We start from the raw sequence: 27,548 nt of genomic DNA, 5'->3' as shown, positions 1-27,548 counted from the left end.
GGCCAGTGATCAGAGTCACAGTCTGATAGATCAATCAATCGTCTGATCTCAAGGCTTCTTACTCCCTTCTCTTCCTCCTCCCCCACCCTCTCACTCCACTCTCTCCCCCTCGAGTCTGAGGAATGGAAAATCTAACCGAACTTCAGAACCCTTTGCTGGAGAAAGGCAACAGACATGTCAAGGGCGATTTCAGCTATCAGGACGATTACAGTGAACGGGACTACAAGGAGAAGATTTTCAACTACTTTGTGAGCAGCAGTTCCAACAAGAACAAGCCCAAAGGCAACTTTGCCCATCAGCTGCTGGACGCCAGCTCCTTACACCTGGCTGTGGAAGCTTTTTACCGACCAAATTTTATCCTGTACAAGGATGAGACTAAGGACGAGGTCAAGGATTACAAAGGTGACAGTTGTGAGACCACCTTCACGGAGGACAAAAACTTGACTATCGATTCGCCTGGCCGCGAATCTAAACTAGCGGAGTTGGCAGAGAACGAGGCTAAAATTCAAACCGTCTCGTATGAGGTGGAGGAGGAGGAATTTCACGAGTGTGAGGTAAAGTCACTTCCCACTTTGTTTTGTGCTTAGTTTCTGCTGAAAACCTTACCTGTAGAAATCGCTAAATTTTGTTTTAAATGCTGGTGTTTTTTTTAGGCCTGTGTTTTTTTCAAGCCTGTGAGAACAATTTGGTACCAGAAGGAGCAAGAGACAGAGAGAGAGTGTGTGTGTGAGAGAGAGAGGGAGAGAGAGTCTAGTCCAAACTCTTCTTTTCTCATTGTCCTCCGCTTGAGGTATAGTGACTCCTACACCATAGACAGAGGCCATTCGGCCCGTCGGGCCTGAGCCTATGCCTGAGCCTGTGACAGCTCTTTGAAAGAGCTACCAACTCGTTCCACTCTCCCGCTCTTACTCCATAGCCCTGCAAGTACATATCCAATTCCCTTTTGAAAGTTATTATTGAATCTTCTTCCTCCACCCTTTCAGGCAGTGTACTCCAGACTGTAACAGCTCGCTGGGGAAAAAAATTCACATAGTCTGCCCTCTGGTTCTTTTGTCAATTTTGACTCCTTTTAACGTTCTTACTACAGTCACTATTTCCGTATATAATGATCAACCTGCAACTCGTAAAATAATCCAGGATTACTTAATTTTGGAATCTCCATGTGAAGATAAGTACATGGAATTCTCACCTTGATTTGGAGACTCTTAAGCACAGGTGATAGGTTCCCGCATGTGCAGACACCCAGCTGAGCAATAAAAAATATCTAGGATCTGATTTTAAATCATGGTTATTTGCCAGAGGGCTGGCTTGTAGTATTTCCCTATTGAAATAAAACATCATCAGAGTGGTTACACCCAGCTAGAATTTCTGCCCTCAGGCACTTTCTGCATGGGATGAGGACGCAATATAAAGGTTAGAGCTACAGGTCCTATAAACGTAATCACTTGTTTGTGTTTGCTGGCAAGAGACTGTTTGGTTTGTTCTATTGACTGACTTTCTCCCACATCACCCAATGGCTGCACACAATTAACACAAGGACAAACATGGCTGCTGTGGGTCACAGCTGAAGGGAAGAGGGCAACAACAACAACAGCAACAAAATTATATTTATATAGCGCCTTTCACGTTGGGAGGACGTCCCAAGAGGAGCAAAAGTAATCCACTGCAATCGCTCCTCACAACAACAAACGCCATTCAGTTCCCCAAGACTCATAGAATATTGTAGGAGGCTTCATGTACTTCTTTTGCCAGGGTCCCAATCCATTCTGTTAACACAATCACACACCAGGTTAGTGGGATGAAATTAGGACATCTGGAGAGAGATGGCAACAAAATATGTCAAGTTTGAGCTCATCTTACTGTACGTTAATGTACCTCCAGTATCTCATTTATTGAGGCCATCAGAGCAGGACCTAATAAATAGCCAGGGTTTTTATGTCCCTTTTCCCTTTTTCTTATATGAAAAAAAAATTATCAAATGCATCTGCATCTTGCTATAATTTATTTTAAATCAATGGACAAATCCATCCTGGGAACTTTACAAGGTTGTCCTGGCTGTTTAATCAGGTTCCTGGTACCAGCAGCTTTCTGTTACTCCCCTCAGTTCAGTGCCACCTGGTCGCCCACTGGCTCAGCCGTTCAGATCACTGATTAGTTTAAGAACATACTGCTGTGCACGAGCATGTGAGATCACTGGGGTTTATATGTGGAGTCCAGTAGCCCAGTGGTTAGAGCACTCGCCTTGCAAGCGAGAGGACCTGGGTTTGATTCCCAGCAGGGCGAAACCTTGGGCAAGTTTCCTTACACCACACACCTCTGTTTACCTAGCAGTAAGTAGGAACCTGGTTGTTAAGTCAATAGGCAGATTGCTTTACCGGGGATAATAATCCTTTCCTCCCCCAAACAAACAAACAAACAAACAGACAGACAGACAGACAGACAGACAGACAGGTCAATCAATCCACGACTATTTGTGAGATATTGCTTTGCGCAATTGGCTGCCACGTTTCGCCCACAAATACACAGTCACTACACTTTACAATATATTCTGTGAAACACTTTGAGACATCTCATTGACGTGATAAGGTGCTTTATCAAATGCAAGTATTATTATATATAATATTATATCTGACCAATCCCAAAGAAAGTTAGTATTCCTAAACTCCTTGACCTCTCAAAACCCCCAATTCCATCACCACATTGCTAATTCCTACTTGAACTTGCTGATACAATTGGCCTCCACTACCTCCCTGGGGGGCCATTTCCACGGACTTAGTGATCAGTCTGTGCAAAAATGTTTAACTCTGAATTGTCTCTTATGACCTTGGCTCCTGCCAAAACTTTTCTGTCAGTATCTGGGACTTATAGCTCTGACACTCAAAGCTCACATGGGTGAGGTCCAACAACAACTTGCATTTATATACCATCACTCACGCACATCTCAGAGGGCTTGACAGTGGCGGAGCGCAATGCTGAGCCAGGGGGATGTCGAAGAGGAAGGTCTTCAGGCGTGACCTGAAGGTGAGGAAGGAGCAAGGCTAGGCATTGAGGAAGAGTGTTCCTGAGTTTTGGGGTATAGTGGCTGAAAGCACCGCCGCTGATGGTGGAGCAGACGGCTCAAGGGACAAGCAGGAGGTCAGAGCCAGGTCCTAGAGAGCTACCAGCGCTCATGAAACTGCACCCAAGTGGCAGGAAGAATGAGTGAAAAACAGCACCTTCAGGAGATGGGAAAATAAATTAATTGCAGCGAAGGCCCAAAGCAAAGAAATGGGTTGGCCCCAAGGGGAGACGTGGAGTCAATATGATGGCAATAAAACTGTCGGCCCTTGACAAATTCTGGATTATCATTCTGATTGCATTGTGTGCACTATATTATTTCTCTTTCTTATGAGAAAATGATGAAGGAACACCAATGCAAATGGAAAAAGACAAACTCAAGGATACATCTGTATAATAAAGAGGGGTCTAAAAACCATCAAAAGGTCTATCGTGTTTTCCTCTTGATCTGGCTAGATAAAAAAAATTACCATATAAATGTTTCTGTTTTTCTATAAGGCTTCAAGGGCAAAGTAATCTCTTAATCTCGTCTGACAGTGTACATCAAAGATGATGACAGAATACAGAGCAGCCCTTTCAAATCTCACTGCCATAAACTGGTTATGAATACAGAACATGACAAGGGCAAATCACACCATTATCTCCAGTGAGTGCATTTGCTTGTATCAGGGCAGCTGCACAGCCACATGGAGAATCTCTGGCCCTGCTTTAGCCTGAATCCTCAGGGAGAGCCATTGATTTGACATGGAGAACATAACTTCTCTTTCCTATGGGTTCAAGCCCCATGTCAGGACTTATGTGTGTAGTGTATATGGCTCTCCACTGCAATACTGGGAGTGGTGCTTCGTCAAAGGTTCCACTCTTCAGATGAGATGCTGAACTCCCTCCACTCAGCATGCTCTGGCCTGCTCCGTGCCCCCTAGCCTGCCCGGCCCACCATCTGTGGTCAGGCCTTTCTGCCCCCACCCTTTGGAACTCCATTCCACATTCCCTTTGCCGCGCCCTCTCCAAGGCCTGTCTCAAGACCCTCCTCTTTGACCCGTCTTGGGTCACTCTCCGGTCACTCTCCTATCCCTATGCTCCCTGCCCTCCACCCCTGCTGATCCCAAGCCCCAGCTCGGGTCCAAATCCCTGACTGTCCAACGCCTTGGGACGTCCTCCCAACGTGAAAGTCACCGTGTAAATGTCATTTGTTGGTGTTGTTGTTATTTGTTGCTGAGATGTTAAACTACCGAAACCTGTGGTGTTCTGTTCCAGTAATATATTGGGGAACACATTTGGGAAATTTCAATGAAATCAAGTATTTATTTGCTGCTCCAGCGGCTTGGGACTTCCTCCTAACATGAAAGGTGCTTTAGAAATGTAATTTTGTTGTTGTTGTTGTAATATCATGTAGAGACAGGAACAGGCTCGAAGGGCTGAATGATCTCCTCCTGTCCTATGTTCCTGGGGAATCGAATTCCTTGGCTGCATCTTTACAATCATCTAACTCAGAAAATACAAGCAAACACTCCTTTCATTTGAGATTGTGTTGGATGTTTTAGGATGATAAATGGAGTCATTAGTGTGACAAATTACTGTGGCACCAGCCCGTGAAATTGAGCAACGAGTTCCATTCCAAAAACTTCTAAAAATGTATTGGTCCTAATTTCCAGTAAGAAGGGGTAGATCCAGTGCCTTGGGATGCCCTCCCAACATGAAAGGTGCTATACAAATGTCATTTTGTATTTGTATCATTCCATTCTCGAGTTGCACATACACATACACACACACATGCGCACACACACACATATACGCACACACACATGTGCACACACACATGTGCACACACACACATGTGCACACACACGTGCACACACACGCGCACACACACGAGTACACACACACGCGCACACACACACGTGCACAAACATACACACACACATACATGCACACGCACACACACGTGCACACACACATGCACAAAACAGTTTGCTCTTGTGGTTCACTCAAACTTGCTTGAAGGAGAGAGACCACCTTAGTTTCTTCTCAGTATTTCCATTACACAGTGAGTGAGACAAGGTCATAAAAAGGAAGGTGAACACACCATTCAGAGTTAAATATTTTTGTACAGACTGATCACAAAGTATATAGAAATGACCCCCCAGGGAGGTAGTGGAGGCCGATTGTGTCAGCAAGTTCAAGTCAGAATTAGCATTCTGGTGATGGAATTGGGGGTGTTGAGAAGTCGAGGAGTTTAGGAATATGCATTTTCTTTGGGATTGGCCAGATAGTCAGTTGTCGTTTGTGTTCAAGTGCAAACCGTTTGCCCAGTGTCACCAGCCACCTCCTTAACTGGCCACACACAGGCTACACACTGCATTAGGTGTGACACTGCACTGGTGTGTTGGTGTGACACTGCATTGGTGTGTTGGTGTGACACTGCACTGGTGTGTTGGTGGGACACGGCACTTCACCTATATGAAGGGCACTTTATAAATAATAATCCTTGCATTTGATATAACGCTTTTCAAGTCTTCTAGACGTCTTAAAGCGCTTCACAGAATATACTGTAAAGTGAATTGACTGTATATTTTGTGCGAGAAACATGGAAGACAGCGGTGCCCCACAAACAGTCGTGGTTTGAGTGACCAAATTATAATTTAATTTAAAGGGAATATGGAAAGCATTCCATCAATCGACTAATAACCGGGTTCCTACTTACTGCTCGGTAAATAGGGGCATGTGGAGTAAGGAAACTTGTCTAATGTTTTGCCCTGCCGGGAGTAAAACAACTTATATATACTTATAATAATAATACTAATCCTTGCATTTGATATAGCATTTTTTCACGTCCTCTAGACATCTCAAAGCGCTTCACAGAAGATATATATATATATACTATATGCACTTATTGCAAAGGGGATTAAGGGATATGGGGATAAGGCAGCGTCAGGTTATTAGCTGAAGTTAGATTAGAAGATCAGCCATGATTGAATGGCGGGGCAGGCTCGAAGGGCCGAATGGCCTACTCCTCCTACTACATGTTATGTTATATGGTAAAGCACTTATATGCTATATAAATGCAAGTTGTTGTTGTTGGTGGTGGTGCTTTTGCCTGGCTTCCTGGGGAGTTCTTCCTTGTCTTTGCTTATAATGATGGGGAGCTTCCCCTGGCTGTAGCTTTACCATGTTTTCTTAGCACTTTAGAGCGTTCAGAATTTTGTAAATTTCACCCACAAAATATAATCAATTCATTTTACAGTATATCCTGTGAAACAGTTTGACATGTCTCAACAACGTGATAAGGCGCTATATCAAATGCAAAGATTATTATTATAAATTATTGAATTCAGCCTTGACTTTGAAGTCATTATCACTAATTCTTAAAAGGACTTTGAAGAGGAACCTTGCCCTTGCTCCCTCTTTCCCCCACCGCGATCTGCAGATGGGGAAAGAGGGGGCAAGGGCAAGGTTTAGAGTGTTGCAGAGTTTTGGGGTGTAGTGGATGAAAACGCAGCTACTGATGGTGGAATGGACGGCAATGAGTGAAGACAGAAGGGATCAAATACAAAGTCTATACTATATATTTTTATTTTGGAGGAAATGATTGGGTATCATTCTTTGAAAACTATTTGGGAGTAAATAAGGGTTTCAATCTGTGAACACACTCACTCTTCCCTGTGAGGAGAGATTGAGCAGTTGAGAGGAGAGTGAGAGAAAAACTCTCAGCACTGGGCTGAAGTGTTGGGCTTGTGGGGAAACACAGCTGAGAAAGATCGGAGTTGTTACAGAGTCATTGGACAAGACAGTGTGGAAGCTAAAAGCTTGAAGAAGCATTAGCTTGAGGAGATGAGAGGAAACTGAGTGGATTCCCTCTGGAACTGGCTTCTGAAAACCAAATTAAATTGGCAAGTAGAGAAGTAAAAACCATTGGGAATTTTGTAAAGCTCTGTCTTGCAAAGGAATTTGTTTTTTTAATCTCTTAATAAGTTTTCTCAAATTTACTTCTCATCAATTCTTGGCTAAAGTGGTCTTAGAGAATTAGAGAGCACTAAGCCACATTCCTCCAATCTCGACCAAATGGAGGAGTCCTGTAGCTCAGTGTGGAGCCCTATAGTATAGTGGTTAGAGCACTTACCTTGCAAACGAGAGGACCCAGGTTCAATTCCCCAAGTAGGACAAAATCTTAGGCAAGTTTCCTTAGTCCATACACCTCTGTTTACCCAGCAGTAAGTAGGAACCCGCTTGTCGATTGGCGGATTGCATTTCTGGGTATCATAATCCCTCAAAATAAAATGTAATAATTTGGTCACTCAATCCTTGACCGTTCGTGGGCTACTGCTGTGTGCAATTGGCTGCCGCATTTCACCCACAAAACATACAGTTAATTCACTTTACAGTATATTCTGTGAAGCGCTTTGAGATGTTTTATCAAATGCAAGAATTATTATTATTTCTAATATTATTACTATTATTATTGTGCACTCCAGTCAGTCAGTGGCTACATCACCACTCGACCACAGAGAGATAAAAATAGAATTTTCATCAGCGACAATGATCAGAAACCACTCGGCCCCTCAAACAGTTTTCAACCAAATTGATTGTTGCTGTAGATTTGGTGCTTTTACACAGTCTCAATGTTCAATTGTTTTGATGGCTGAGCAAAGATTGAATTTCACGCCGAGGCTAATTATGTGCAGATACTAACAACACACACCCCTTGTCAAGCGCTGGACACCAACAAAAAAAACATTCTAACTGGGTTTTCTTTTACACAGTGGAGTGAGAGTAATTTCACTCTGGGTAGCTAACCTCACTGATGGAGCACCTCTCCAGTTTAATTACTAATGTTCTGCTTGTATTGTTCTGTGGAGGCAGAGTGGCTTAACCTCATCACTGGAACCTGCACATAGGAGAACTGGTATTTGTTGTCACACCGCTTTGTCCCTTTGGTCTGTAGCGCTTTCAACAACAACAACAATAACTTGGATTTATATAGTGCCATCCAAGGCGGACGGTGTCTCAGAGCGCTTCACAGTAACGGATTCCGGGGCTGAGCCGGGGGGAGTGGGAGGAAGGTGACCAAAGGTGTGGTTGAAAAGAAAGGTCTTCAGCAGAGACCTGAAAATAGGAAGAGAGGGAGCGAGGCAAGGGTGTGAGGAAAGGAGTTCCAGAGCCTCGGGGCATAGTGGCTGAAGGCACGGCCGCCGAGTGTGGAGAGGAGGACTCGGGGACAAGGAGGAGGCCAGACCTGGAGGAACGAAGGCAACGGGTACTGTTTTGAGGAGAGAGGTCAGAGAGGTCAGGGGGAGCAGAGGAGTGGAGGGACTTGAATACAAGGGTGAGGATCTTGAAATCGATCCTCTCTGGGATAGGCAGCCAGTGCAGTCTGGCAAGGACTGGGGTGATCGGGGAGCGGAGTTTCGTGCAGATGAGAATGCGGGTGGCAGAGTTTTGAATTATTTGGATTTTATGGATGGTAGTGGATGGGAGACTGGCGAGAAGGGCGTTAGAATAGTCCAGCCGAGAGATGACAAAGGCATGGACCAGGGTTTCAGCGGCTTTTGGAGTGATGTATTGGCAGAGATGGGCGATAAGTCGGAGGTGGAAGAAGGCGGTGCTGGTGAGGGACCGGATATGGGGGAGGAAGGATAACTGGGGGTCGAACCTGACGCCTAGGTTGCGTATGGGTTCGGAGAGTTTTAGGGGGAGGTCGGGTAGGTGGAGGAGGTGAGAACCGTGTGATTTTAGATGTTGACGAGAGCCAAAGTGTATGGCTTCCGTCTTGTCAACAGTCAGCTGAAGGAAATTTGTGCTCATCCAGCTCCTGAGGTCTGACAGGCAGACTGACAGAACATCAGGGGACTGGGGGGGTCGCAAAGAGAGGTGGAAAAATAGAGTTGGGTGTTGTCTGCATACATGTGGAAGTGTACCCCATGTCTGTGGATGACATCCCCAAGAAAAAGCATGTAGATCAGAAAGAGGAGGGGGTCAAGGATGGATCCTTGGGGTACCCAGCAGGTAACCGGGTGAGAGCGGGAGGAGAAGCCTTTTGTGTAGATGTACTGCTGGCAGTTTGTGAGGTAGGACTCGAACCAGGCGAGTGGGGTCCCACTGATGTGGATGACGGAGGAAAGGCGGTGGAGGAGGATGGCGTGATCGACTGTGTCGAACTCGGCAGAGAGGTCCAGGAGTTCAGGGCGGCAGAAGGAGCCCTGGTCACAGATAGAGAGGATGTCATTTGTGACTTTCACAACCGTATCTCTGTACTGTGGGCGGAAACTGGACTGGAGGGGTTCAAAGAGGGAGTGAGAGGGGAGGTATGCGCGGAGTTGATTGGCAACAATGCATTCTAGGACTTTCAACAGCAATAAGATTCCATTTATAGAGCGCCTTTCACGTCGGGAGGACGTCCCAAGGCGCTGGACAGTTGGGTTGGGAACCGAGCAGGGGGGAAATGGTCAGGGTGAGGGGAGGGAAGGGAGGGGGCGAGGAGGGAGTAGAGAGTCGAGAGGGAAGCTGAAGGCACGGTCAAAGAGAAAGGTCTTCAGACTGGCCTTGAAGGAGGAAAGGGAGGAAGCGGCGAAGGCACTGGGGGATCGACTTCCAGAGCCTCGGGGCTGAGAGGCTGAAGGCCCGGCCACCGATGGTAGGGCGGTTGGGGAGGGGGATGTGGAGCAGACTGGCGCCAGAGGAACGGAGAGTACGGGCAGGTAGGTTGGGGGATAGTAGGTCGGAGAGGTAGGAGGGAGCGAGGCCGGGAATGTCCTTGTAGGTGAGGATGAGGATCTTGAATTCGATCCTCTGGGGGATGGGAAGCCAGTGGAGGCGAGTGAGGGTGAGGGCGAGGGTGGGAGTGATGTGGTCGCGAAGCCTGGTGTGGGACAGTACATGAGCTGCAGAGTTCTGAATGACCTGCAGTGTGGAGGGAGGGCCGGGAAGGCCGGCGAGGAGAGAGTTCCCATAGTCCAGCCTTGAGTGATAAAGGCATGAACCAGAGTTTCAGCAGCGTGAAGGGTGAGGTAGTGTCGTAGTCTGGCGACAGTCACTACATTCCAAAACTCTGGAACACTCTTCCTCTGTCCCCATCTTCAGGTCGTACCTGAAGAACTTCCTCTTCGACCATTCCTACGTTACCATTCCTATCTCCCCCCTACCCTCCGCCACTGTAAAGCACTCTGGGATGCTACTTTGTGTGAGAGGTTGTGTGAGAGACTTTGTGAGAGGCTTCCCTGCCCGTGCAGTCCTGAAGCTCAGTGGTTAGAGCATGCGCTTTGCAAGTGAGAGACCTGAGTTCAATTCCCGGCAGAGGGCGCAACCTCGGGCAAGTTTCCTTACTCCACACAGAGCCTAATAATAATCCCTCCAAAAAACCAAAAACAATAATAAATTGGTCATTTTCAATCTACGACTGTTTGTGGGACATTGCTGTGCACAATTGGCTGCTGCGTTCGCCCACAAATATACAGTCAATTCACTTTACAGTGTGTTCTGTGAAGCACTTTGAGACGTCCTTCTGACGTGAAAAGCGCTATATCAAATACAAGGATTATTATTATTATTATTATTATAAATCATGTGGCCTGCTCACAATCCTTTTCCTTTTCTCCCAGTTGTACTATCTCCTAGGCTTCCATTTCATGTCCCTCAGTCAGCATTTTCATTGTGCTTTGTGGAATAAAACATTCCATAAGGAATATGGGGAATGCAGTTGGACACATAGATTGCAGTTTGTGGTATGTTCTTATGTTACACACATAACACAGATTGGAACCCGTTGCATAAAGGATAGCACACCCCCTGCCACATGTCACAGATATAACAGATATAACAGGCTGTGTGTTACAAACATCACATGGTGTTTGCAGAGCATTAGCCAGGATAACACACTAGCTGAGGAAAACATGTCCATTCCTCCGAATATATTGCAAATAACAGTGTCCTTCACTAGGGGCAGTGTCTCAGAGGGTTTAACAGGGGCGGAGCCTGACGCTGAGCCAGGGTGAGGGAGGATAAAATTGGTCATTTGTTGACTAAATCAAACGCTTTCAGACGTCTTTCAGACGAGACAAGACCAAAAAACCAAATGCAAGGATTATTATTATCAGAATCAGGAATGATGCCAACAGCCCTATTTAAACACTTTCCCTTCTCTGTTACATAATAAGCTTGGTTTTGTGATAGGCTGGATCAATCCCTCCAGCACCTGCTTCGGTTTGAATGCCCCCCCACACCTCTCACCCGACAAAGTCTGGACTCGAGCTGGTGAAGGTAATCTAACTGGATATCGTTGTGAAGGTGGGATGATCACAGGAACCTGACGATAGCTATACAGCATGTTTTCCAAGTTTTCACCCAAGTAGCAATTGAGAGAATTCCATGTCTGCAAACATTGGCCAATTATCACGGAGAGGCTTGTGGGGCCATCGGTTGGATCTGTACTAAGTGGACACGAGTGATGGAGTCAGTGTGTGTTACAGGAATCTCTCCTCTCCTGTTTCCCCTCTTTCACAGTAGCCGCTTTGGGCTCTTTTAATAAGCGTTGACAGTGAATGCTGATTAATATTAACATGCCCGCTAGGTGACTGAACCTAAACCTGCTTTTACTTTTTTGTTTTGTTCTTCCCAATTTTACCTAGCAATAATAATAATAATACTTGCATTTGACACAGCGCCTTATCACGTCTTCGAGACGTCTCAAAGCGCTTCACAGGATACACTGTAAAGTGAATTGCCTGTATATTTTATGGGTGAAACCCAGCAGCCAATTGCGCACAGCAGCATCCCACAAACAATAGTGGATCGAGTGACCAATTCATTGTTATTTTTTTGAAGGAATTATTACCCCAGAAAAGCGATCCACCAATCGACTGACAACTGGGTTCCTACTGGAGTTCTGCAGCTCAGTGGTTAGAGCACTTGCTTTGCAAACGAGACACCTGGGTTCATTTCCAAGCAGGGCGAAACCTTGGGCAAGTTTCCTTACTTCACACGCCTAATAATAATCCCTCCAAAACAAAACAATAATAAATTGGTCATTTTCAATCCACGACTGTTTCATAGACTCATAGAATCATAGAAACGTACAGCACAAAAAGAGGCCATTCAGCCCATCGAGTTTGTGCCAGCTCTTTGAGAAGAGCAATGTAATGTCAATCCCACTCCCCAGCCCATTTCCCATAACCTGCAAACCCATCCTCCTCAAATACCTGTCCACCGTGTTTTTAAAAGTAGTTATCGAATCGGCCTCAACCGCCCTTTCGGGCAATGCGTTCCAGATTCCAACAATTCGCTGCGTGAAAACATTTATTCTCACCTCCCCTCGGCTTCTTTTGGAGACTATTTTGAATCTGTGACCTCGAGTCACCGACACACCCACCAATGGAAACAGTTTTTCCCTTTCCAACCTATTAAATCCCCTCATGATTTTGAAGACCTCTATTGGGTCTCCTGGTAACCTTCTCTGCTCCAATGAGAATAATCCTAACCTCTCCAGCCTTTCCTCATAATCAAGGTCCCTCATTCCTGGTACCATCCTCATAAATCTTCTCTACACCCTTTCCAATGCCTTAACATCCTTCCTACAGTGTAGTGCCCAGAACTGAGCGCAATATTCTTACTGAGGCCTTACCAGTGTTTTATGTAGGTTAATGATAACCTCCTGACTCTTGTACTCTATACCCCTATTTATAAAGCAATGGGACACTGCAATTGGCTGCCTCGTTTCGCCCACAAATATACGTTCAATTCAATTTACAGTCTATTCTGTGAAGCGCTTTGAGACGTTGAGAAGACGTGAAAAGCGCTATATCAAATGCAAGGATTATTATTGTTACTTACTGCTAGGTAAATGGAGGTGTGTGGAGTAAGGAAACTTCCTAACATTTCGCCCTGCCCGGGAATCAAACCCAGGTCCTCTCGCTTGCGAGGCGAGTGCTCTAACCACTGAGCTATAGGGACTCTGTCATCTCTGCCTCTGCTCAAGTTCAGATTCATTTTTCTTTCCACTGAGGTAAAGGCATCTGCTCACATCCCATGATATCCATTAAACATTTATGTGCGTGAGAAAGAGAGAGGCGGAGGGGGGTAGAAAGCGGAGTCTAACCAAGGCAATCTGCATAAAAATAATTGGTCACTCACTCCATGGCTGATTGTGGGACACCGCTGTTCACAAACAAAATAAAGTGAATCCACTTATATCTTTCACTACAGTATATATTTGAGGTGTCTTGATGATGTGATAAGGCGCTACATTAAATGCAATGATTATTATTATTTTAACCACTCGCCTAATGTGCAGAGACATGAAGGAATAAGTACAAATGTGATTAGGAGAGGAGAATGAGCGAAGATTGGGGTAAATTGTTTACATCCCCCCTAAACAACGCACACACTTCCCCTGGACTGTCTCATGTGCACTTCACAGCTGTCAGCAACACACAGGCACAGAGAAAGCCCTGGCGAGGGCTGGATGTGTGTGTGTGTGGCCTTTACTCGGATGAACCATAGATGGTCATGTTTTATTCTGAGAAGAGGTTACATTACATAGAATTTCAGAGGGAGAAAGATGAAAAGGCAGTGAATGATTACCAAATTAAGATATAAAAAAAAGGAGTGTTAAGAGGTCTCCACGGCACTATTACACTACTTATACTTAAACTGAATCATTTTGAAGCATGAATATTTAAATTCCATCCCACTGACTGTCATTTCTCTCTGGATGAAGTACAATGTGGGCTCGCAGCATCACGATCTGTGAGGAGAAGCACATACCTCGACTTAGTTCTGCCCATTTTCCTTTTTTTTATATAATCGAGTTCTAGAGAAACATAGCTTTCAATCCACAACAATCCACAACTGTTTGTAGGACACTGTGGGCTGACACCTTTCGCGCATAAAATATACAGTCTCGAAGATGTGATAAGACGCTATATCAAATGCAATCGGGTGGGGTTGGTGGGGGTGCTGGGTGGGGGCTGGGTGTGCTGCTGGAGGTGGGGGGGCTGGGGCTAGTATCGTGCGTCACAGGGCTTGTATGTAGTCAAGCAGCGGTGGGAACAAAAGAACACAGCCAAAAAGCGCCTTTCATGTCGGGAGGACGTCTCAGTGATTATAAATGATATTGATCATTATAAAGATGCTAAAGCGAAAATCAAACCTTTCAAAGATAAGTAAGTGTATCTGTCTGTGTATCTGTCTATGTGTCCCTTGATCCGTCTGTCTGTCTGTCCATCTGTCTGTCCGTCTGTCTGTCTGTCAATCCACATTTCATATTGGATCCTCTGGTTGCAAGAGAAGCTGCAACAGGGTGCAGCTGGTATTTGATACAGCGCCTTATCATGTCGTTGAGATATCTCAAATATTGCAAATATTACAGAAGAACAGAGTACATTTCAGGAAGTAGCAGGTGCTATTTTATAAGGTTTTGTGGGGAATCACAGTCCCATAAATATACTGTATATACTGTATAGATGTATATACATACATAATCCTTGCATTAGATACAGCGTCTTTTCATGTCTTCGCGACTTCTCAAAGTGCTTCACAGAATATACTGTAAAGTATAGTTGCTGTGTGTTTTCTGGGTGAAACGCGGCAGCCAATTGCGCACAGCAGTGTCCCACAAACAGTCGTGGATTGAGTGACCACATTATTATTTTATATTTTGGAGTATTTTTACCCCTGGAAAGCGATCAGACAATCGCCTAACCAGCGGGTTACTAGTCACTGCCGGTAACAGGTGTGTGTGGAGTAAGGAAACTTATATATATATATATTTTATATATACACAATGTAGGGAATCATAGAGACGTATATATTAAAAGGAATATTAATCTCAGTTGGAAAATGACTCACAGGCCCTTCACTATCAGTCAATCTTGGGATCTGTTCAAGATAAAGTGCTACGTTTTTGAGCCAACAGATAGTCTGAGATCAACTGACGCTACACACACACACACCCACACACACCCCCACACACACCCCACATAACACACATACATACACCCCCACACACCACACACACATACAACATACAGACACACGCACATACACACACCCCCACCCCACAGACACACACATACATACGAAACCCCCCCCACACACACACATACACACACCTCCCCCCACACACACATACATACACCTCCACACATACACACACCCACACATACAACCTCCAGCACACATACACTCCCCCGCACACACACGTCCCCACACATACGCCCCTCCCCCACACATACACCCCCCTCACACATACACCCTCCCCACACACATACATCCACACCCCCACATACATCCCCCCACATCCCCACACACCCCCACACAGACACATACACACTCCTCCACACATACACACACATACATACACATCACATGCACACCACATATGCACATACATCACAAACACACATGCATATACACACACATACACACCACACCCACCCACACACCAAACACACACCCACACACACATAGCTATCAGCGCTTCATTTGATGAATTTTGCAACATGGCAGGAAGCGGGGAGTTCATCTTGTGAATATTAACGAGGCCGGAGGAGTTTAATGAAACCTTATCAATCTATTTTGTGCTTCCGCTTGTAATGTTTATACATTTATATTTTTAGTTTTTTGCTCATCAAAGTTCAGCCTGTGAACACTCCAAATCAATTACAATAAGGCTCAGATTCAGGTAAAACGCACTCTCGGTTTAGCGTACCTTGGAGAGAGAATGTACATGAAATATCAGAGATAATAAGAGTGGTCTGACTCATGAGCAGAGACAAGAGGAACTGGGACTTAATAATAATAATCCTTGCATTTGATACAGCGCTTTTCACATCTTCTCGAAATCTCAAAGCGCTTCACAGAATAGACTGTAAAGTGAATTGACTGTATATTTGTGGGCGAACGCGGCAGCCAATTGCACACAGCAATGTCCCACAAACAGTTGTGGATTGAAAATGACCAATTTATTATTGTTTTGTTTTGGAGGGATTATTATTAGGTTCTGTGTGGAGTAAGGAAACTTGCCCAAGGTTTCCCTGCCGGGAATCGAACCCAGGTGTCTCGCTTGCAAAGCGAGTGCTCTAACCACTGAGCTATAGGACTCCACAAGCTACAGGAATAAAGAAAGTTGATGATGACCTGGTTGAGGTTTTTAAAATTGAAGATTTGGGACAGAGTCAATAGAGAGACATTGTTTTCACTAGTCGGTTGTCAGTGACTCCAGGACATCAGTTTAAAATAACTAGCAAATGGGGGATTAGAAGAATATTCTTCACAGAGGGTTGTTAGGATATGGAATGGCCTATCAGGGGCGCCGGTTTGGACAGAATCCACATTCATTTTTAAAAGGGAACTAGACAGATATACACATCCAAATAATAATAATCTTCGCATTTGATATAGAGCCTCGTCATGTCATTGAGACATCGCAAAGTTAATGAGCCTCTTCTCCTTTCTCCCCAGAGCGACTGCTCCAGCGACAGTGACAGTGAGGACAACTTCATCTTGACCCCACCACGTGACCACCTGGGCCTCGCCATCTTCTCGATGCTCTGCTGCTTCTGGCCTCTAGGCATTGCTGCGTTCTACTTCTCCCAGAGGGTAAGAGATTCCCTTTTCCCCTCTTCACTCTGGGGGGATGAGAGGTATTTCTCTTGCGTTAACTCTGGAGTATTTGTGTCTGTGTATGTCTATGTGTGTGTGTGTGTCTGTCTATGTCTGTGTGTCTGTGCGTGTGTCTGTCTGTGTGTCTATGTCTGTGTGTTTGTCTGTGGCTGTGCGTGTGTCTGTCTGTGTGTGTGTGTCTGTCTGTCTGTCTGTCTGTCTGTCTGTGTGTGTGTGTGTGTTTGTGAAGTGTATGTCTGTCTGTGTCTGTTGTATGTCTGTGTCTGTCTGTGTGGTGTGTGTGTGTGTCCGTCCGTCCGTCCGTCTGTCTGTCTGTCTGTGGGCGCCCGGGTATTTGTGGGCATTTATGTGTGTGTGTTTATCTGTCTGTCTGTATGTGTCTGTCTGTCTGTGCGTGTGTGTGCATTTGTGTGTGAGTATGTCTGTGCCTGTCTGTGTGTGTGTGTATGCAGTCAGGTGTTTGCCAGTCCCTTTCATTCAGTGGTGGCCAACCTGTGGCCCGGGGGCCAGAAGTGGTCCCTGAGGCTGTCAAAAAAGGCCCCCACTCCCCTGACACACCAATCGACTCACTGACCGACACACTGACCGAGGTGGACAGATGTTTGTCAGGTCAGCGGATCAGAGGATATGGAGCAAAGGCGGGTAATTGGAGTTGAGGTAAAAATCATGATCTAATAGAATGGCGGGACAGGCTAAAGGGGCTGAATGGCCTCCTCCTGCTCCTATATTCCTATAAGAACGATCACTTGGTGTGGTGCGAGTTGGCACCTTGTGATGGGAGATTATTAATAATAATTATTAATTATTAATAATAATTAGAAAATTAGAGGGAAAGAGGAGAGTTATTGGTAGAGCGGTACACAACAACAACAAAAACAACTACTTGCATTTATACAGTGACCTTCACGTGGGGTAGTGACCCTCAGGACTTAAGTGTTAAGTGCAGCGGAAGATGCTGAGCAGAACAGTTAAATCGCTTCCAGTCTCAGAACAATAAGAGACACTAACTGTGGCAGTAAAATAAAAACAATAAAATTCCTCAAGTATTATAGGATCATTTTCTAACAGAGTTTCCAGCTAACTCTGGATACAATTCCTGCAATGGGCCATTAGTGTAAAGGATTTGTCAGTTAATATGGCAGAATTACGTTATGCTATTGTTTAAGGGGACTTTAGATATAGCAAAGTCTGGTTGGTTCTTGGTTTGCTAGACCTGATCATTTCCTATCGTTTGAGAACTGAATGTTATCTAATTCATTTTTCTTGTTCTAATATTAAATCCCAAAGTTTCATTGCGAATAGACACTAAAATAAAGTTTGTGAGTTCCAAGTGTTTTACGGTTGAAAGCAGCCTTACTACCATAACATCAAGAGAGTGTCTAGAGAGAGTGGCTGAGAGAGAGAGAGACTGAGAGAGAGACAGAAAGTGGCTGAGAGAGAGTGAGAGAAATGCTTTTGTCTGTTCTCTTTCTCAAGGCTGTAGTTGAGAATTAAATAAAGATTTTCAATTCTCAGTTTCTCCTGTCTCGAGGAGCCTGTTGAGAGCAGAGGTTGGGAAATGTTCTACTTTCTCTGATCTAACTAGAGATGGTTTTCTATCTGGAGCATGTTGTGAAGGTGAAGGATGACAGCGCTGGGGAAATGGAGCATTTCTCTCCCACCCTGACTATCAGCACATAAAGGTACAGCTCACATTATGGGCTAAAATAGTATTCTGAGCACACAATTCATGGGGTGAGAAGGTCAGTTTCAGCCAGGATTCAATTACTGATGGGGGTGAATATAGATAGTTATTCAGGAACTCTGTTGGTAACATTTCTCAGGAAATTCACCCAGAAGATGAAATTTCTTTTGATGTTTTCTCAGTTGGCTGGCTTATATATCTATAACTATCAGATTTAGGATTTGTCTATCAGGTACCTCACTGACAACCCAAATAAATAGATCGCCCACCAATGTGCTTTGCATTAATGCCATCCTGTGGGAACAAAAAATTTCATCCCACCCTTAACTCCAAGACCACTGCTATGTTGACAGAATGTCTGTCACACATCAAATCCTGGATCAGAGCTAATTTTCTACAGTTGAACGTCAACAAGACCGAGGCTCCTGATTGGCTCCCATCAGCGCCTCCTCACCTCAGGCGCTGACAACATCACCAGCCATGGTTGCACACTCCCACTCACTGAGCCAGTCCGGATCCTTGGGTTCTTGTTTGACCCTCAACTATCCTTTCTACTTCACATATGCGTCATGACCCACTCTGCCTTCCCACCTCCACAACAACGCCCGGTTCCGACACTGTCTCACACCACAGGCCCCCGAGACCCTCATTCACGCCTTCATTACATCCAGGCTTGACTATAATAATAATAAATAATAATCCTTGCATTTGATATAGCGCTTTTCACATCTTCTCGATGTCTCAAAGTGCTTCACAGAATAGACTTAAAGTGAATTGACTGTATATTTGTGGGCGAAACGCGGCAGCGAATTGCGCACACCAGCATCTGTCCCTCAAACAGTCGTGGATTGAAAATGACCAATTCATTTTTTGTTTTGTTTTTTTTGGAGGGATTATTATTAGGCATGTGGAGTAAGGAAACTTGTAAGGAGTAAGGAGATTTCGCCCTGCCAGGAATTGAATCCAGGTGTCTCGCTTGCAAGGCGAGTGCTCTAACCACTGAGCTACAGGACTCCACTATGCAAACTCACTGCTTGTCGGCCTCCCCAACACCTCCCTCACAGGCTGCAGATCATCCAGAACTCTGCAGCCGGTGTCCTCTCCCCCACCAGGCTCCGGGACCCTATTACCCCCATCCTCGCCCGACTCCAATGGTTTCCTATCACACAGATGATACAGTTCAAGATCCTGGTCCTTATCTTCAAAGCCCTCAACGGTCTTGCTCCCCCCCTACCTCTGCCAGCTTCACATCCCCCACCTCGCTCGCCCCACTATTGGTGGGTGGGCATTCTGCCACTCTGCCCCCACCCTCTGGAACTCCATCCCGCAGTCACTCAGTCTCGCCCCATCTCTTGCCTCCTTCAAGAGCCATCTCAAGACCCTCCTCTTTGACCGTGCTTTCAATCACCCTCCTTTCCCACCTGCCCTCCACCCTCCACCACCCTGACCCTCAGCTCAGATCCGAAACTCTGTCTGTCCAGCGCCTTGGGAGATCCTCCCAATGTGAAAGGTGCTTTACAAATGTAATTTTGTTGTTGTTGTTTTTCATCCAACGCCAGAGAGCTGGCTGTCATTTGCAGTCTTTTTCCTTGATGTTTTCTGGTGAGTTTACAAGAGAAACAAAACTAATTTGGGTAACTTTGGCCTACAGCTTCTTCCTCTGTTCCTCTCTCTTGCACTGTGATCCAGTATGTTGATCACTGCATTGTAACCCAGCATATTTCTTGAGTTTATGGAGTCCTGTAACCTAGTGGATAGTGCAGCAAGCGAGAGGACCCGGGTTCAATTCCCAAGCGGGGCAAAACCATAGGCAAGTTGTGTTACTCCACACGCCTCTGTTTACCAGCAGTAAGTAGGAACCCAGTTGTTAGTCGATTGATGGATCACTTGTCGGGTATAATAATCTCGCAAAAAAAAATTTGATGACTCATTCCACACTGTTTGTGGGACGCTGCTGTGTGCAATTGGCTGCCGCATTTCACCCATAAAATATACAGTCAATTCACTTTACAGTATATTCTGTGAAGCGCTTTGAGACGTCTTAAAGGCGTGATAAGGCACTGTATTAAATGCCAGGATTATTATTATTATTGGGCACTGCACTGTAATCCTGTACAATGGGAACTCCAATATCAAGTGTTCCCCATGAGGTTAAGGCATCTTTATTAATGGAACATGTATATAAAAAAAGCAATGAACATAGCAAGAGATTTGGCACAATGTTATATTTCACAGATAAATGTCATGATCTCTCTATGGAGAACTACACATCAAATCTCAGTCCTATTAAAATCATATAGGATTCTTATTTTAATTGCCTTGTATTGTCTCACCGCTTTCCAGCAAGCCTTTAATAAATCATTCTGAAGTTATTCGGGTTGAAAAAACAGCAGTTTGCTGTCAGATTCAAGTGTCAGTTAGTAGCATTATCCCCATATTGCGTCACAAGGTTGTAGGTTCAAGCTCTACATCAGGCCCCAAGCTCATACTCCAGGCTGACACTCAGTGTTTCAGTGTCAGAAATAGCACTCGTTAAACCACCTGTTCAGGTGGATGTTAAAGATTCTATGACACGACTGGAAAAGAGAAGAGAGTTTTCTCCACATGTCCTGACCCACAATCCTCCATGAATTTGTTACTTTCTCCATGGCTGTTTATGGGAACTTGCTTTTTATTCTCTGCAAAGCACTTTGAGCTGTTTTGGAACTACATCCAATGCAAGGTTTATAATAATAATAATCCTTGCATTTGTTATAGCACTTTATTACGTCTTTGAGATGTCTCAAAGTGCATCACAGAATATACTGTAAAGTGTAGTGACTGTGTATTTTGAGGTCAAAACGCGGCAGCCAATTGCAAACAGCATTGTTCCAAAAACAGTCGTGGATTGAGTGACCAAATTATTTTTTAAAGGGATTATTACCCCAGGAAAGTGATCTGCCAATCAGCTATTGTAACATGAGCTCTAAGTGGCTAACAACTGTCTGGTCACCGATAATACATTAATATACGTCAGCAGCCCTGGGCTGGTGTCTCGGAGCGCACATTATACTAGTCGCCTGTGACTTTCTGTCAATTATTCCACCTTTTGAGTCATTATTAGTTATTTATTATTAGTGAGCCTTGAAGCGAAATTCTGTCTCTTTAACACCATTGTTCACTTTGTTCTTTGTTGAAGTCACCTCCCTTTGGCCCAAAGTTTTCTATCCATTAAGGAACAGGTTACAGCCCATGTGTGTGCTTGGCTGAGTGTGTTAGTGGATGCCACCTATTAGGAATGTTATACTGTATTCTCCTGTAAGTACAATTGCTCCCATGAGTGGTAATATCGAGAGTAATGAACCAATACATGCCGTGCTTTGTGGAAAACTTCTTCAAACTTTTGAAACACAATATTCTGCCCTCAAGATTTTAACAGAAGAACTTGGTGGCATTTCCAAGTCAATAAGAGTCTGGGGATGGTCTAACCTGTGGCTCTGTCAGTTAAGGGTTGTGGGAAAACTTTCTTTTTTTGATTCATTATTATTTACTATTAATGATTATTTATGTCAAGGATGAAGAGTAGATACACAGGAGATTAATTGCTTTGTGAAGACATTGGTTTTGTAGAATCCAATAAGAATGAGAGAGAGAAAACTTCTCATTCTGATATTAATCAACCAGATTTTATGTGTAAAATGACATGGTTGTTTCCAGAATCTCAAACTCAATGAATCGATTTTCAAGAGAAAATCGATTATTTTGGTTCAAAATTTACAATGAACTTCAATTCCCCCCGTTAAATCACCTCTAAATTCTAGTTATCTAATTGCTTTTCAGTCCCTCATGCCCACATCAAAACACAGACACTTTCTCATTTCTTCACAGCTGAAACTCACCTGAATGTCACATCTACTTCAGTGTCTCTGCATTTCCTCACTGACACGTTCCTTCTCAGCAAACGGCTACTAACAGCTTTTTCGAGCTGTGTTTCCTTCTCTCAGCCAACACTGGCTGTTTTAAAACTACTCAGTTGAATTTAAAGGACTGGCTGTTCGGTGCCATTAATATCATTCACGACTGACTGCAGAAAGCTCATTAGTTGGATAACTCATTTCATTCAGAACAGCTGTGGTTGCTGTGAAGACCAGGCCACAGAGACTATTCAAATCCTCACATTATAAGCCACTAATTAAAACAATACAGAGAAACGGGCACATTTTAGGCATATAATCAAATAGAGAATCACATTATAATATTGACATAGTTGTTGGCACTTTAACAACAACAACAGCAGTACTTCAGGAAGGAGTTACAGCCTGGAAGCAATGCAGTAAACATAAGAACATAGGAACAGGAGGAGGCCATTCAGTCCCTCGAACATGTTCTGCCATTCTATTAAATCATGGCTGATCTTTACCTCAACTCCAAATACCCGCCTTTGCCCCATATCCCTTGATACCCTGACCTGACAAATATCTATTCATCTCAGTCTTGAAAATTTGAATGGATAATCCACAGCCTTTTGGGGGAGAGAGTTCCAGATTTTTACTGCCTTTTGATTTCACTCCTAATAATAATAATAATCCTTACATTTGATATAGCACTTTTCATGTCTTCTGGGCGTCTCAAAATGCTTCACAGAATAGACTGTAAAGTGAATTGACTGTATATTTTGTCAGGGAAACTCAGCAGCCAATTGCACACAGCAGTGTCCCACAAATAGTCATGGATTCAAGTGACCAATTTTATTATTGTTTGTTTTTGAAGGATTATTATCAGGCGTGTGGAGTAAGGAAAATTGCCCAAGGTTTCATCCTGCCGGGAATCGAACCCAGCTCTCTCACTCGCGAGGCGAGTGTTCTAACCACTGAGCTACAGGACTCCTTAAGTCCTAAATGGCCTAACTCTAATTTTAAGATGACGCCCTTTGTTTTGAATTCCCTCACCAGAGGAAATAGATTCTGTGTATCTAATTTGTGATAGATACCTTGGGACACCATGGGACGTGCTCCCGACGTGAAAGGCGCTATACAAATGTAATCTTGTTGTTGTTGTTGTAGATACAGCTAATATATCAACTCCTGATACTTGTCACTCCAAGAGAAAGGGCGCAGTGATGAGTTATCAGGAGTTTACTCTGCTTGATGTTGGAAAAGCAGTAACTTTACTGGCACCTGAAAAATCAGCTAACAAATTAAGAGTGAATTGAAGAATTTTCCACAGTTCTGGCAGAGATTAACTCTACTCATTGGAATTTACCTCCTCTCTGCTAAACCTGAAATATCTGCAGCAATTAAAGTGCTCTTTGCGGGCAGAGCATCAGGTGCCAAGTATTGAAGCTGTCGAGGTTGATCAATCTTTTCACATGAAGAACGGTTCTAAATCAATGCTGAGCAAAGATCTGAAAGGATTTTTCTTCCCTTCTAACATCAAAACGTGTCCGAAAACCATTGTGCTGGGCTCTAGGAGAACATTGGTGAACAGCTGCCAAATATCTGTCGATTGGGGGATCGCTTTCCCCGGGTAATAATCCCTTCAAAAAAGAAATAATAATTTGATCACGCAATCCACGACTGTTTGTGGGACGCTGCTGTGTGCAATCGGCTGCTGCATTTCGTCCACAAAATACTACAGTCAATTCACTTTACAGAATATTCTGTGAAGCGCTTTGAAGATGTGATAAGGTGCTATATCAATTATTACCCCCGGAAAATATTACCAATCGACTAATGACTGGGTCCTACTTACTGCGAGGTGAACACAGGTATGTGGAATAAGGAAACTTGTCTAAGGTTTCGGGAATTAAACCTGGGTTCTCTCATTTGCTAGGCGAGTGCTCTAACACTCCAGAGGACTCCACTTTACAGCATATTCTGTGAAGTGCTTTGAGACATCTCAACAACATAATAAGGAGCTATATCAATGTAAAGATTATTATTATATTTCAGGGTTCTATGTGTTAGGGATTTCTATGTGATCGTCTTACAGCAGACGCATGTGGCAGTTTGCTTAACAACTGAAAATCTTACAGAAACCAGTTAGCAGGCGTTCTCCATCAAAACAGAAATCAATTCTATTTGCCTGAATCCTTTCTTTGTATGAACTAGATAATTGTCGACTCAACCAAACAATGGGTTGAATAGTCAACTTCAATAAATTACAATCCTTGATAAGCTGATAGCTCTATTATGGATCTCATTGTCAGCAGTTACACATTGTGACAGGTGCTGTGAAAGCCATTGACCATCTTAAGTCAATTACATTGTCATGGATCTAGCTGTTAATGTAGCCCAGTGAACAAACCTGTTTGGATAAAGTTCATTTGTATCAGATAATTAATTTTTTTGCAAATTTTTCATTATATTTCTTTGTTATTTGCTATTATATCTTGACAGCAAGTCATTTATTCTGGAAATAATTGATGTTTTATTACATTTGCTATTCTGTCAATGGCTTACAGAGAAGGGGAGAGGGGGGAACCACTGTCAATACCTCAGTTATTAACTACTTTCCCTATGGAGCTTTACTGTAAGAATATACATTCACTGGATCAAAACGTCTGTTAATTTGCAATACAAGAAAATGAAAAGACGTCTTGAAGATGTGGTAAGACACTAAATCAAATGCAAGGATTATTATTATTAAGTACTTTGAGATCCTTCCAAAGTGAAAGTTGCTATACTACATGTAAGGATTATTATTATAATATGTATCCTTTTTGCCCCCATAACCTTTCAATATTTCACCTGGCTGAAATCCAATTAAAGATATTACAGTAAACCCATGATGTAACATGTGGGTCGTCTAAATTATAATAATCTTTGCATTTGATATTGCGCCATATCACGTCATTGAGATGTCTCAAAGCGCTTTACAGAATATACTGTAAAGTGGAGTGACTATGTGTTTTGTGGATGAATATAGAATAGTTTGAAAAATTAGCATTTAGCAAATTGCTGGAACAACTCATTCAAAAATCAGTTGAGTAACAGGCAGGTGAGAGGTGCTGTTGTCAATCTTAGCAAAGAATGGAATTGCTGGGAATTTAATCTATATTCTCTGAAAAGCTTGGGTCAGTTCTGTTAATGAATAAAATATCTTCACAGATACATCGGTAAATTGAGGCTGAATTTCAGAACTGCTTGTAAGTGTTTGTATTCTTAACCATTTCAAATACCTTGATTTAAGGTTTATGTTTCTTTGCCGACTGTGGAATAAAACTCTAGAATGTTAGAACCGAGCTCTGACCATTGTGTGGCAGCCTGGCTCAGCTGGTATCACTCTCGCCTGTGAGTCAGAAAGTTATGGGTTCAAGCCCCACTTTAGGACCTTGGTCTCATACAGTTTGTGCTGACACTTCAATTCACTGCTGCATAATTGGAGGTGGCATCCGTCAGCTGAGACGTTAAAAGCGAGGTCCCATCTGCATATATTACAATCATGGAACAAATATTATTCCTTCTTTTACAGACGAGCAAAGCGATTGCCAAGGGAGACTATCCACGAGCAAGTTCAGCCTCAAGGAGAGCTCTGTTCCTAGCTGCACTTTCCATCACCATCGGAACAGGAGTGTATGTGGGAGTGATTGTGGCTCTCATTGCTTACTTATCAAAACCAGGACATGTATAGTGTCAAACTCCAGCACACTTGCCTGGAAGATTTTGGAAAGACAGTTCTTCATATGTTTGACTATCTAATGTTATTACCCTATTAACTGAGTAACGTGTGTGTATTATTCATTGTATGGCCATTTGGATATGGAATGTTTCTGTTGCCTGTACCAAGGAGATTGGAGATATTTGCTACACATCCTTGCACTGACTGGGAGGTTCACACCCCCAGAGCCAACCAGCATTCAAGAGCAGTTTATGTAGCGAAGGGTACTGACAGACCCACCACAAGGCACAGCACCTGATACAGGGAAAGGTGGCAGAGATAGATGGCTGCTGAAGCCGACTGTTGCAATCTCACCCCAAGCGAGTGGCCTGGGCAGGTGATATCTGTGTAGTGATCTGCCCCAATACTTGTGGGAGGGAAGTGGGGTGCGTGGGATGGGGGGCGGGGGGTGGAGAAGAATGCTAGATAGAGCCGCGGGAAATGGAAGAAACGGAGAGAGAAAATGTATAAATGTAAATAACTAATGAGCTGATCCGGGGCAAATGAAGTCAGTACATGGTGGATATGCCAATCAGATGAAAATAGGACATTCACTGTTGCTAAGCAAATGATGCCCTAAAAATTTCCCCTCTCACTGAGCCAATTATACCGCAATTAGCGGTTCATTGTTAAAATATCATGAAAGTTTCCTCTGTTTCTGTGCACTGGCCATTCTATAAATAAAGTATGTGAAACAAATGGCTCAGACACCAGTGTAATTCTGCAGCAACGATCATATGGTTCTATTTGAAATATTCAAAAAAAGACTAATTTTTAAAAATCTGTATTCATCCAATAATTAGCAGAATGATGAGAGGCAGAGAGGACACACACACATATACTCCTCAGCGTGATTTATAATCGGTTGAAAATTCATTGCAATGCCAGTGGGCCTCTGTGGAGGGTTAGAGTGGTGATAACCTTGTGAGACAGTGATAATTCACCCAATAGTATTTGTGGACAATTAAGCACTTCTCCCTTTCAATCACTGACCACAAACCATCCTCCTCAAGGTTCAGATGGTGGTGGGGAGGGGGAGTAGGTGGGAGGGGTTGAAGAGGGAGTGGGAGGAGGGAGGGAGGCATTAATTAGTTAGCATCAATGCCAATTGATTTAAAATCAGATTGGCATTGAAGGAATGAACTACTTTTTGGGTTACATTAATTAATTCTTTAGACTATTATCCCACATTGATATCAACTTTATTAAGGCAAAAGGGTGCCCCATCAGTAACTTGAATAATACTTTATAATAATCCTTGCATTTGATACAGCACCTTATGTTGGGAAGACATCTCCAAGCGCTTCACAGGACTTTATGTAAAGGGTAATCACTGTGTACTGTGCCTTGGTGTCAGAATGTTGCAAGTCAGGGCTTTGAACTTACAGTCTAGGCTGACACCGTATTCGTGTTCAGTAAAATGCAGCACTGGATAGTTGTGGAGCTTTGCAAGGGTATGCATCAACCAATTCAATTCATAGAATCATAGAATGATGCAGTACAGAAGGAGGCCATTCGGCCCATCGTGTCTGCGCTGGCTCTTTGAAAAGAGCTT

The 27,548-nt window shown here is 43.8% G+C and overlaps 1 protein-coding gene across 1 annotated transcript; it reads left to right on the top strand.

The window, feature by feature from the left end:
• On the top strand, positions 1-26,808 carry syndig1l (synapse differentiation inducing 1-like). Its single transcript, XM_007910457.2, has 3 exons — positions 1-554; positions 16,510-16,647; positions 25,808-26,808. The coding sequence occupies exons 1-3, from the start codon at positions 123-125 to the stop codon at positions 25,964-25,966; spliced, it is 729 nt and encodes a 242-aa protein (XP_007908648.1). The 5' UTR covers positions 1-122; the 3' UTR covers positions 25,967-26,808.
• The last annotated feature ends 740 nt before the right edge of the window (positions 26,809-27,548 follow it).

The sequence above is a fragment of the Callorhinchus milii genome, unplaced genomic scaffold (genome assembly GCF_018977255.1).
Source record: "Callorhinchus milii isolate IMCB2004 unplaced genomic scaffold, IMCB_Cmil_1.0 Scaffold9, whole genome shotgun sequence".
Lineage (NCBI taxonomy): Eukaryota > Metazoa > Chordata > Chondrichthyes > Chimaeriformes > Callorhinchidae > Callorhinchus > Callorhinchus milii.
This window is presented reverse-complemented; position numbering and strand designations above follow the sequence as displayed.